The following is a 13659-nucleotide window of genomic DNA, read 5'->3' on the forward strand; positions in this document are numbered from 1 at the left end:
GCTCTAAAGCTCGACTGATTGTTCATCTTTTTCGGGTACGGATGTATTCAGATACAATTCACATATGGTCCAATTCACCCGTTTGAAGCACACAGTTCACTGGTTTTGAGTATATTATAGAGTTGTGCAACCAATACCACAATCTTTGAACATTCCACTTCTGGGTATTTATCCAAAGAAAGTGAAAACACTAACTTGAAAAGGTATTTTCACCCTCATGTTTATTGCAGCATTATTTACAATAGCCAAAATGTAGAAGCCATCAATGGAAGAACGGATAAAGCAAATGTTGTAGACACATACAGTGGAATATCATTTAGCCATAAAAAATAAAATCTCAGGGCACCAGGTGGCTCAGTCGGTTAAGCTTCCAACTCTTGATTTCGGCTCAGATCATGATCTCACAGTTCATGAGATCAAGCCCCATGTCAGGCTCCATGCTGGGAATGGAGCCTGCTTGGGATTCATTCTCTCTCTCTCTCTCTCTCTCTCTGCCTTCATCCCTTTTTCTCTCTCCCTTCATCCCTCCCTCTCTCTCTCTCCCTTTGTCCCTCCCTCACTTGTGTGCATGCTCATGGCATGCGCACTCTCTCTCTCTCATCTCAATATTCTCTCAATAACTAAATACAATCTTGCCGTTTTGCAACAACATGGATTGACCTTGAGGGCATTTTGCTAAATAGTGTGATAAGTCAGTCAGAGAAATACAAATACCATACATCTCACTTATATGTGGACTCTAAAACAAACAGGGGCCCCTGGGTGGCTCAGTCAGTTAAGTGTCTGACTTTGGCTCAGGTCATGATCTCATGGTTCATGAGTTCAAGCCCTGTATCAGGCTCTGTGCTGACAGGCTAGGAGCCTGGAGCCTGCTTTGGATTCTATGTCTCCCTCTCTTTCTGCCTCTCCCCTACTCGAGCTCTGCCTCTCTCTCTCTCAAAAATAAATAAACATTAAAAAAATTTTTTTCTTGGGGCGCCTGAGTGGCTCAGTCGGTTGAGCGTCCGACTTCGGCTCAGGTCAAGATCTCGCAGTGTGTGAGTTTGGGCCCTGCATCGGGCTCTGTGCTGACAGCTCGGAGCCTGGAGCCTGCTTCGGATTCTGTGTCTCCCTCTCTCTCTGCCTCTCCCCAGCTCATGCTCTGTCTCTATCTCAAAAATAAATAAAACATTAAAAAAATTTTTTTAACTTTTTTTTCTTAAATAAATAAAACAAACAACAAACAAAATAAAAACAAGCTCATAAATTGGCGGTTGCCAGGGGTGGGGCATGGGAGGTGAGAGAAATGGGTTAAGAGGGTCAAAGGTATTAACCTCCCATTATAAAATACATAAATCATGGGACTGTAATGTACATGGTAACTATAGTTAATAATACTTGCATATTTGAAAGTTGCTAAGAGAACAGAGCTTAAAAGTTCTCAACACAGGGGTGCCTGGGTGGCTCAGTAGGTTGAGCGTCCGACTTCGGCTCAGGTCATGATCTCACAGCTCGTGAGTTCAAGCCCCGCATCGGGCTCTGTGCTGACAGCTCGGAGCCTGGAGCCTGCTTCTGCTTCTGTGTCTCCTTCCCTCTCTGCCCCTAACCCACTCGCATTCTGTCTCTGTCTCTCTCAAAAATAAATAAACATTAAAAAAAAAGTCCTCAACACACACAAAAAAAATTTTTTGTAGCTGTGTATGGTAACAAATGTTAACTAGACTTTTAGTGTTGCATTAGAGTCCACAATACTGAATCATTATGGTACACATCTGACATTCACACAATGTAATATGCCAATTATACCTCAATTTTTAAAAGTTTATGATATATTAAGTGCAAAAAAAAGTAAATTAGTACACATCCAGGCACACTACGGTTACAACTATAAAACTAAGGCTAGGATGGGACAAACTAAAATCCTAAATTAATTGTGTTATAGTAGCAAAAGTATGGGTGACTTTTTTCACCTACGTCTATCAATCAAATTTATGTGCTTAATTTTTTAACCATAAAGAAAATCTCATTTAACATTTCAACCTCATTCTGTTGCTCCAAATACAAAAATGATCCAAATGAGGTCCTCATCCCTGGAGCTATGTTCAATATTTAATTCCCCATGTGGAGAATATATTGAGTATGGGGCTAACCACTCCATCAGTGCCCATCTTTTTCCAGTTATGAAATGGGAGTTAACTGTTATAATTTTCTCTGACTTTTCTTGAACTTCTATGCCCTTTGCCATGTTTATCACCATGGAAGTTTTCATGTTACTTCTGTGGTTAGAACACTCCGGAGGAGGGGCACCTGGGTGGCTCAGTCCATTAAGCAGCCGACTTCAACTGAGGTCATGATCTCACGGTTCTTGAGTTCAAGCTCCTATCAGGCCCTGCGCTGACAGTGCAGAGCCTGCTTGGGATTCTCTCTCTCTCCCTCTCCTTCTCTGCCCTTTCCCCACTCGTGCTTCCACTCTCTCTCAAAATAAATAAATAAACTTAAAAAAAAAAAAAAAAAAAAAAGGACATTCCAAAGGATAAGACCGTTATCTTGGGATAATACCTGAACGATTAGGGGGTTCAGGAGCAACACTTACAAAGGTTGCCATTTAATAGAATCATTCATCAAAAGATAAAGCCTCTGTTTAAGATAACAAATCAGGGGCGCCTGGGTGGCGCAGTCGGTTGAGCGTCCGACTTCAGCCAGGTCACGATCTCGCACTCCGTGAGTTCGAGCCCCGCGTCAGGCTCTGGGCTGATGGCTCAGAGCCTGGAGCCTGTTTCCGATTCTGTGTCTCCCTCTCTCTCTGCCCCTCCCCCGTTCATGCTCTGTCTCTCTCTGTCCCAAAAATAAATAAACATTGAAAAAAAAAATTAAAAAAAAAAAAATAAGATAACAAATCAGGCAATGTCAGAACAAGAAAACTTTGGATTTCATCTGGGTATCCTGGAATATCATCATCCCATTTTAAAAGAAACCAGAGGCCTAGAATGATGAGGTATGCCTTCCGGAGTCTCACAGCCGCAGAGCTGGGGCTGTAAGCCCAGATGGCCTGATTCCCCTTCTACTATGCCAGCTGCTTCCAGGAAATGGAGCTTTCAGCAAACTGGAGAGGGGCCTCCAGTACAACCAACAGCTATCACTAGAAAAATTAAATTGTGATAAAAGTTCAACTTGAAAACAATCTCTGTGTCTGCAAAAACATAACAGTCATCACAGAGCAAAAGGAGGCATGGAAAGTCACAAACTAAAACCAGAAGTACACTTGTGCCTTGTGCTGCTCTAAAGCTCAAAATAATTGTTCATCTTTTTCAGGTACGGACGTATTCAGATACAATTCACACACGGTCCAATTCACCCGTTTGAAGCACACAGTTCACTGGTTTTGAGTGTATTATACAGTTGTGCAACCAATACCACCATCTTCGAACATTTTCAACACTCCAAAAAGAAATGCCATACCCTTCAACTATCTCTCTCTCTCTCACATACCCACCCACACACACACCAGTTCTCCCATCCCTAGGCAACCACTAGTCCACTTTCTGTCTTTATAGATTTACCTGTTCTCAATATTTCATATCTATGGAGTCATGCACTATGCTGTCTTCTGCAACTGGCATCTTTCCTTTAGACCCCGTGCCCCCAAGGCTCGTCCACACTGCAATGTGTGTCATTCTTCCCCTCTTCTGACTGCAATCACCCAGACCCTTGCAGCCCAAGTGCTATGTCCTTGTGATGCATACAAATTAACATGGGCAGATGTGCACAGGGAAAGGACAGGAAAGTGGTTATAAAAAAAAAAAAGAAGAAGAAAGAAAGAAAGGAAAGAAAAGATTTCCGGCTTTTGCTTTTCATACTTACTTTCATTTTGTAAAGCAGCCTCAGCCTTTTCAACAGTTACCAACAGATTTTCAGAAAGGTCTTTTCTCTTGCTCACTATTGGAAAACCATTCCAGACATACATCATTTCCTAATGAGGAAGAATGAAAAACCATTCGCAATTATGTGAGGTTATTCAATGTCCTTTACAACAAAGAAGCTACTTCCTTGGTTGCTAGAGATCTCAAGACGACATTCTGAGATCATTCTCCTTAGCTTTCCTCATATGGAGTATAGTGCATATAATTCCCCCTTTTCTTGTTTCATGATATGCCTTTTTCCCTTTTATACCGTGAAGTAATTCAATATATATAGTATATTAGGTTTTTACTGAAAAAATGTGCTCATTCATTTAAGCATCTCCCGGCATTCAGTTCTTTTGGCAGATGATAGGTTACAAATACAGAAATAAACAGAATACTTTGAACTGATACTATAAACAATTGTTATGTGCTGTACATTTGTGTTGTTATATTTAAGTAAAGGGAAACATTTTAAAATATCTGCCAATTGTTTACATAAAATGTTTCCAAGGACTTCACTGTGAAGGAACACAGAAAATATTTTAATGGCTCTTTTATATCATTAAAAGCATGTGACAGTCCAGCAATGCAATCCAATATGCAGAAAATGCATTCATTTAAAGGCCATATGGCTGAATGACAGCACCAAAAATGTAAACTAATGATTTCTCATTGCAAATTACGCTTCATAGGCTAACAGATGAGAATGTTTTTGGACCAAAAGCAAATATGCTTTTGCTTGAAAATATTTTTCTAACTTTCCTGGTAGTACAGTTCATATTTTTAAGGGTCTGAAATAAGCAAGATAATTAGTATCTTTTTAGAGATAAATGAATTTTAAAATATGATAAAGATATTGTTTGAACAGCTTCTCACAGGGAAGTAGTGGAAATGAGGAAAACACATTTGAGTGACGACAAAGTTATCTCTACTCTATGGCACTGAAAACTAAGATCATAACACTCTATTTTTTTTTCTAACAGTTTCTTGTTGCTAACAATGTTAAGACCTCAACTTAATACTTAACGGAATAGTTATGTGATGATTTTTTTAATTTTGTTTTTATCAATAGGCTCTTTTATCAGAAAGGGGCACCTGGGTGGCTCAGTCCATTAAGCATCCGACTTTCGGTTTCGGCTCAGGCCATGATCTCATGGTTTGTGAGTTTGAGTACCATGTCAGGCTCTGAGCTGAGGGCGCAGAGCCTGCTTGAGATTCTCTCTCTCTCTCTCTCTCTCTCTCTCTCTCTCTCTCTCTCTCTGTGTCTGTCCCCTGCTCACACACTCTCTCAAAATAAATAAACTTAGAAGAAAAAGAAAAAGAAGAAGAAGAAGAAGAAGAAGAAGAAGAAGAAAAAGAAAAAGAAAAGGAGGAGGAAGAAGGCAAGCTCATATTTGAGATTTTATGAAAAATGGCAATTCGGTGAGATTCCTAGTTACCACATATTCAAACCAATTCTACCCCCTTAAACCTGCAGAAAGAAGTGCAGTGAGTTACCCTTCCTTAAAACCCTTAATGATCAAAGCAGGCTATAGTTATGTACACACCAGCATCTAAGCTGTAGGGCACAGAAAGGACTATTATGCTTTAGAAAGTTCTTGCAAAAGTTCTATGACACAAAGAAAAAAATTCCCAATGCAAATCACTTGATAGAAATCAATCGGGAACAGATCTAAAAGCTGTATATGGTAAACCAGCAGCAGGCTCCCGTGTTAGCTGGAAAGGGGGATGTTTGGTCATTTTTGTGATTTGCATGGTGTTCCTGTTTTTATCTATGCTCAGATAGGATTGTAAAGTGATATTTTTGTCTCACTCCATCACAGGCACAGAATAACCTGGTCTGACAGTGGTGCTCTCAGAGATATCTTAAGTGGAGAATACGTGGACCCGGGAACTAGGTACAGGCTAGCTCCTATCTGACACCTGCTGGGGGCTGCAGTGTTCTTTTTCACAGACTATAGAAAGAGCTCCTATGAGTCGATGACAAAAAAACTAATGAAAACTTACATTAGTATATGAACAAGCCACAAAAGAAGAAATAAAAATGAATCAGCACACGAAAAGATGCTCAACCACACCAACAGGCAAATGCAAATTAAAAGAGCAAAACACTGTTGGTAGAAATTTAAACCAGTACAGCCTTTCTGGAGGAAAATGTGGCAATGTTAAATAGTAAATGCATACACCCTTCAACCAGGAATTCCATTTCTAGAAATATTTCCAGAGAATTATATGACCATGCGCACACACACACACACACACACACCCACCCAAAGGAGGACTACAGATGTCAGCTTGCACATAACGGCTTTTCTATGGTATGTGACACCTACATAAAACCAAAGCCCCAAAGAGCCAGAATAATTTGAAATATTCAGAACTTTTTAAAGAAATCTCCATTAAGAAAATTTAAGTTGAAATTATGCTTTCATGAAGCCTAACCTAAACAGCGTAACAAGAATGTGAGCTCCAACTTGTACCCCAATGTTTATAGCAGCACTCTCAACAATAGCCAAATTATGGAAAGAGCTTAAATGTCCATCAACTGACGAATGGATAAAGAAATTGTGGTTTATATACACAATGGAGTAGTACGTGGCAATGAGAAAGAATGAAATATGGCCCTTTGTAGCAACGTGGATGGAACTGGAGAGTGTGATGCTAAGTGAAATAAGCCATACAGAGAAAGACAGATACCATATGGTTTCACTCTTAAGTGGATCCTGAGAAACTTAACAGAAACCCATGGGGGAGGGGAAGGGGAAAAAAAAAAAGAGGTTAGAGTGGGGGAGAGCCAAAGCATAAGAGACTCTTAAAAACTGAGAACAAACTGAGGGTTGATGGGGGGTGGGAGGGAGGAGAGGGTGGGTGATGGGTATTGAGGAGGGCACCTGTTGGAATGAGCACTGGGTGTTGTATGGAAACCAATTTGACAATAAACTTCATATATTGAAAAAAAAATACAAAAGGGAGTATATGTCATACAAAAGATGGTACAAAACAAGATCTGTTTAACTTCAGTTGTCTGATGAATTAAAATAAAGCAAAGACCTAGCAAAAAAAAAAAAAAAAAGAATGTGAGCTCCAAAACTTCACTGCTGAATACAACAGCCTCCAACCAATTAGGGCACTTGAGCATGGAAGTGTGACTATTCCAACCTGAGATGTGCCCTAAGAGTAAAATACACACTAGATTTCAAATAATTAGAACAACAGAAAAGAATATGAAATATCTCATTAAGTTTTTATTGGTTATGTGCTCAAACAGCAACATTTTACATATACTGGGTTAAACAAAATATATTCTTAAAATTATTTTAATTTTTAATTTTTTTTTACCTTTTATTTTTTAATGTGGCTACTAGAAAAGGCAGAAGCATATACGTGGCTTGCATTAGAATTCAACTCAACTTCAATTAAGCTGACTCACGTCTCTGCCTCAATTTCCATATCTATAAAATGGGGCTATAAAGAGAAAGTACCCTTATGGTTACTATAAGAATTAAAGGATACATTTTTTAAAATAGGCTTTCAAAAAATATTAAATGATATATTTTAATGTTTTTAATGTTTATTTTTGAGAGACAGAGACAGAGTGCGAGCAGGGGAGGGGCAGAAAGAGAGGGAGACACAGAATCCCAAGCAGGTTCCAAACTCTGAGCTGTCAGCACAGAGCCCGACGCGGGGCTCAAACTCATGACCTGAGCCGAAGTCGGATGCTTAACAAACTGAGCCACCCAGATGCCCCTAAGTGATATATTTTTAAAATACCATAATGCCTAGAACATACCAACTGGTCAAAAAACATTAGCTATAATTTTTATGATGATTATTCCATGTTTAATAATTTATAAATCTTCGCCTTAGAAACACCCTTACAGTGGCTTTTAATTGAGTTAAACTTCACAGCAAAAGTTAGGTATGCTCCCTGCTGCTACAAGAGACAATTTATTTCTAAAACACAAACAGTAAATAAAATAAAGGCAGATACCAGGGCGGGCAAGACGAGCTTCACAGGTGCAGGCAACGAAGAGGAGTAACGTCGAGACTTCCTCACAGCAAACTTCTCGGTGGGGATGGATTTCCCCGCAATTCTCTGCTTCAGGCTCTCCACCTGTCTGCAAAGAGCCCAACCCCAACCCCAGCAACAGGCCATTAGGACACATACGTTACTGACACCCGCAGTTTCCACGCTGTGCTCCCCAGAACGGCAGCATCGGCAGTATCTGGAAATTTGTTCCAGATGCAAATTTTCAGACTCCACCACAGACCTAAGATCAATGACCCCAGAGCTGCACCCAGCAATCCAGAGGCTGGTGAGTCCTCCGGGTGATTTGGATGTGTGCTCAAACGTGAGAACCACTGGGGGCACCTTGGTGGCGCGGTCAGTTAAGTGTCCATCTCTTGGTTCGGGCGTAGGTCATGAGCTCATGGTCGTGAGACTGAGGCCCCCCCCTCCCCTCCCGCCCCCCACCTTGGACTCCATGCTGACAGGGCAGAGCCAGCTTGGGATTCTCTCTCTCCCTCTCTCCCTGCCCCTCCCCACTCACTCATATGCATATGCACGCTCTTGCGTGCTCTCGCTCCCTCTCAAAATAAATAAATGAAGTTAAAAAAAATGTGAGAACCACTGATTGACACACACTTCCCTCTAGTTAACTTAGCTCATGTCTTAATCTATCAAACACAATCAAAGAAATCTAGATATAAAATTGGCAATCTTCATAAGTAAGCAGGAAAGAGTCCCAAGTATTTACTTACACTGTGGATGCCCAGGGAAAGGAAAAGTGTGCATGGTACATTTCCTATTCCTATCTATTCTTACCTATTCCTACCTATTTGCTATGGCACAGATCTGTAAGATAATATGCCTCAAACACAGCCGTCGACTAACATACTCTGAGCAAAAGTTTACCAAACACTGGTTATTTTGAAAATAATCAGCTAAGGTCGTGCACCATGTTTACAAACTTCCTCTTAAAAGTCTAAGGAATCCCAATTGCAAAATTCGCAAGCCCATAAAAATGAGCATAGGATGGAGAGACCCCATGTTCCCAGAGCACTTTCTTACACACAAATTTATAAGTGCATCCAACAGTCTGCTGCTCAGGGAAATATCCAATTACATCACTGAAAGAAAAGATGAAACAAGAGACAAAATGCTACAATAAGAGGACAAGATTGTGTTCGGTTATTTCTGGGCACAACTTGGGGATAGGAGTTTTAAGGCAGAATGCTCATGATTGGATTGATGTTCGGTCACATCAGTGGAAGAAGCGGTGGAAATGTGAGGTGGGGGCTGAGGGCAGAGGACAGGAGCATGTACTGCAAAGGAGACCGCAAGGTTTGAACACTGCACAGGCTGTATGAAGAAAATGCTCATTTGGGCAACTCTCCTCTCATTGTCCTGACAAATTAGATGCTGTCATACAGCAGACCTCGAGCTTTCTCCTGAAAATGAGACTGATTACATGTTTCACAGAAATTACTTTGATATGAAGAAAATTCACTCTGAGGTGGAAGAAATAAGAGAGACTTAAAAGACTTCATTGTATCTTAATATTCCATTCCGTTCCATTCCTCTTGTTGTTTGTGGGAAACAAGGACACGCATTGTACCAGTCAGAGGTGGCGTTTTTCATACCACGCCTTCCACTGAGGTTGATTCTACAGTTAGCATACGTGGTCCTATGTTCAAAGAGAGCTTTCAAAAAGAAGATGAAAAAGCAGTCCTAGTCGTATCTTCAAATCTGCTCTGACAAGTCTGACGGTTCAGCTAAGATGTTATTTCTCATAACGTGGGCACAGAATGCAGTACTCCACGTAAAAGGTTTTGTCGTTAGTTATGTCTGAAGAATGTAGCAGGGCTTCTCTGTTCTTAACTTTCTCATCTCCAGGGCTCATCTCCTCCCCTCTACCAGAGCCAGCGGGCCCCGCAGTTATATCTTAACACCACTTCGTCACCTGCAACTTTTCTACTCAAAGCACAAACCCAAGCACACCACTCTGAATACCCTTCTCTTCATTCTAACTTGGCTGCTCTAGCAAGACTTTCAGTCTACTTGCCCTTCGACTTTCTCCCTATCCAAAATCTCCCTCTCTCTCCCTGTTCCTCCATATTCCTGCTTAGATCGCCCTGTCCTTTACGGCCGCACTCAATGGCCTCAGACCTAAACTCCCTTGTCCTCTGCCTAGTCGCTACACTCACCTGGCAAAAACCCAGCTCTGGATGATGTTCAGTGTGCCTCTTCCCTGCACCTGCAGTGAGAGCTGACAGGTATCTCCGTAAATTCATCAGCACCGCCTTCAGATGGGCCCTTGTGCTACCTGCCATTCCTCCTACAGTGTTTCTCTCACCACCTCACTGTCCCGCTCTCTGCAACAATTGTTTCCAAACACTCTCCATCCCCCTCGCACCTCCAGCCCACTCCTCCCTCTTTCAATAGATGACCCTGACTCCTCCTTTGTAAAGAAAGACACAAGTTAGGAGATGGAGAACCCTTCCTTGCATATTACACAAGCTTGCCTGCCTTGTGTAGGCTTGCCTGCCTCTACACCTATCCTGGGCTTCCTCCCTTCTGATCCAGTAGAGGACCTGGTCCTCCTCCTAAATAAAACCAACCACGCCATCAGTGCTTTGGACTCGAACTCCTCCTGCCTTTTCAGCAGACTTACAAATATCAATTATCCCATTTCTTGCTTGTATGTGTAACTTCTCTTCTTCAGTTGGATCTTTCCCGGTGGTTTCTACGAATGCTCACAACTCTCCCATTAAAACATTCTCTGTCATGATATCTCCCTCCAACTACCAATGCTCTCTCTCCCCTCCCCTTCATAGTCAGAATTATCCAGGGATGCATTGCTACTCAACTCTACATTTCCCTATGTCCCATTCACTCTTCAGCCACCTCCAGTCTGACTTCCACCTCTACTCGAGTACGTTATCAGCCCTGCTAGGGTTACCGAGGATCCTGTCCCTCTGTCTTGTGTTTAAATGGAATATCGTGTGTTGTGAGATGTATTTTGAGTCACGCTTGACCTTTCTTTTCTTTTGACCTATATACAGCTGACCCTTGAACAACATGGGGGCTGGTTAAAGGCACCGACCCCCACAGAGTCAAAAATCCACATATAATTGGGGCTCCTGGGTGGCTCAGTTGGTTAAGCGTCCAACTTCGACTCAGTTTATGATCTCATAGTTTGTGGGATCGAGCCCCATGTCGGGCTCTGGGCTGACAGCTCAGCGACCGGAGCCTGCTTCGGATTCTGTGTCACCCCCTCTCTCTGCCCCTCCCCTGCTTGTGCACACATGCTCTCTCTCTCTCAAGAATAAACAACAAAAATTTTTTTTTAAATCCCTAACTTTTTGACTCCCCCAAAGTTTAACTACTAATAGCCTTCTGTTGACCAGAAGCCTTATTGATAACAATTGGTTAACTCATATTTTCTATGTTGTATGTATTAATACCATATTCTAACAATAAAGTAGGCTAAAGAAAATCTAGGCAAATCATAAGAGAAAATACAGTATCAGTATTATACTGTATTTATAAAAAAAAAAAAAAAAGAAAGAAAAGAAAAAACCTGCGTGTAGGTGGACCCACACAGTTCAAATTCATGTTGTTCGAGGGTCAAGTGTACATAAAATGTAGCATAATGTCCTATCAAATATCACCTTTTGGCTCTTCATTTTTTTTAATATGAAATTTATTGTCAAATTGGTTTCCATACAACACCCAGTGGTTAGCTCTTTAATGTGCAGTGCTCCTTCCTGTAGCAGGGTCATCTCTGGTTTCTGTTCCCTGGTCTGAAACTGTATCACTGCAAGTCCCTGCTGCCCCAGCAGCTCCTCCTCCACCTTCAGACACCACCTCACACTCGCACCTCTACCTTCTTATACACACTTGTCCTCCCATTGGGGGATGGGCCGGGGATAGCGGGTCCCGTTGGCGATGCAAGTTATTATCAGCTTCTGGCTTGCTAACTGTGGTCTCAGTCACCCCGAGCAGAAAGAACACCAGGTTTGCTCAGGAAGACAGAACATGGTGAGTTGAAAATGCTTTCACATGTCCAAGTGAAGGGGGCAAATGAAAACTGGATATACAGGTCTGGAGCTCAGTCAGGAAATCTGAACTAGGGATGTAAACTTGGCCTGGCTGAGATTTCCTAAGGTTGAGGCTCTAAGACATCAACATGTAACAGCTGGATAAAATAGGATGAGGCTACAGAGCTACTAAGATGGGATGGCAAGAAGAGTAGGAAGAAAAAAATTACTCAGGTATTGTAAGTTTGCAGTTATTTGTGTGACTATTTCATTGATGTCTGGTTCCACTACAAGATCATAACCCAAGGACAGGAGCCACGCCTGTTTATTCAGCACCTCACATGGTATCCTTCATACAGAAGGTGCTCAAAAGTAAGATTACAGATGATTTATGGATACTTATCTAAACAAAGTTAAACAGATTAGCTCACAAAAGACCTTCTATGAATATGGTTCTAAGGGTCCCTGCATCGAATGAGTAGAAATTAAAGAAAACATGAAGGAAATGCGTGGGAGGGCACTTAGGGGAAAAGAAAGAGGTGTTCGGGATCCCCGTTACAGCAACGGTGCCCTGCTTACCTGAATAAGATTACTATATCCTCTTTAGTTGCTACGACATCCTCCTCTGGAAGCATACTCAAAATTGCAGCTTTCAAGAATACGTATGTTGCCTTCAGGAAAAGAAGAAAAGCAGCTGGTTATAGGGCATCTCTAGGTACATGACATTTCTATCTTGCAAGTCAGGAACGACCTGCAAACCGTCTAGATGTAATACTTAAAAAGCCATCAAAGAAATAAAAGGAAATGAAGTCTTATACTGCTGTTCCTATTGAGAGTAACACCTTTCAGTTAATTTTGACCATTTTCCTATTATACAACTGTCATGTTCATGGGCGAGAAAGATCACAGAATGAACAAGAAATATGCACCTCATTTCTCCCAACTTCTCACAAATAGATCAGAATTAATTTTAATTATGAAAAGCTTTGGGGCGCCTGAGCGGCTCAGTCAGTTAAACATCCGACTTCAGCTCAGGTCACGATCTCCCAGTTTGTGAGTTCGACCCCCGCGTCGGGCTCTGTGCTGACAGCTCAGAGCCTGGAGCCTGCTTTGGATTCTGTGTCTCCCTCTCTCTCTGCCCCTCCCCTGCTTGCGCTCTGTCTCCTCTGTCAGAAATAAATAAACATTTAAAAAAAGAAGAAAAGAAGAGCTTTGTCATAAGGGCATCATAAAATCTACAGAAAAATTATCAAAGGCTATTGATATTTAATAACTCTTAAATGTAAGTGTACTTCATCCTCAGAGGTAAAGCTTCTTCGTTTAAAAGGACTGTTTGGATGGCTTTTAGAGCATGTAGTGCTGAGGGATAGTGCTTATAAACAGTAGGTACTTAATGCCTATTTCCTCCAACAAACCTCTAAGTTGAAAAAATAATGTTAATGTCATACTACTGAACAAACAGTCCTAAACAAAAATTATCCTGGACACTTATTAGCAAACAGGTAACATCAATGAAAGCATAGCACTTTACCTTGGACCATTTACTTTCTTTGCAAAGCAGATCGGAATAGTAATATGCCTCCATCCAGTTTTGTTGAAACACATAAATCCACATCAGCTCCCAGTAACAGAGATGGTGAAACTGTTTCCATTCTTCTTGAACTGAAATGCATTTTCGAAGTATCTCTTGTGCCTATAAGTCAATTGCATAAAGCTGATCATCCAGATATTAGAC

General features: G+C 41.4%; 1 protein-coding gene across 1 annotated transcript in view; it reads right to left on the reverse strand.

The window, feature by feature from the left end:
• Positions 1-13659, reverse strand: part of TTC39B (tetratricopeptide repeat domain 39B) — a 125332-nt gene that overhangs the window by 14574 nt on the left and 97099 nt on the right. Inside the window, 4 exon segments of the mRNA XM_040481291.1 lie at positions 3841-3949; positions 7873-7999; positions 12504-12595; positions 13456-13617. Of these exon segments, the coding sequence (XP_040337225.1) occupies positions 3841-3949; positions 7873-7999; positions 12504-12595; positions 13456-13617 (490 nt within the window).

This window comes from Herpailurus yagouaroundi, unplaced genomic scaffold (genome assembly GCF_014898765.1).
Source record: "Herpailurus yagouaroundi ecotype Mexico unplaced genomic scaffold, PumYag 160, whole genome shotgun sequence".
In the NCBI taxonomy this organism is placed as follows: domain Eukaryota; kingdom Metazoa; phylum Chordata; class Mammalia; order Carnivora; family Felidae; genus Herpailurus; species Herpailurus yagouaroundi.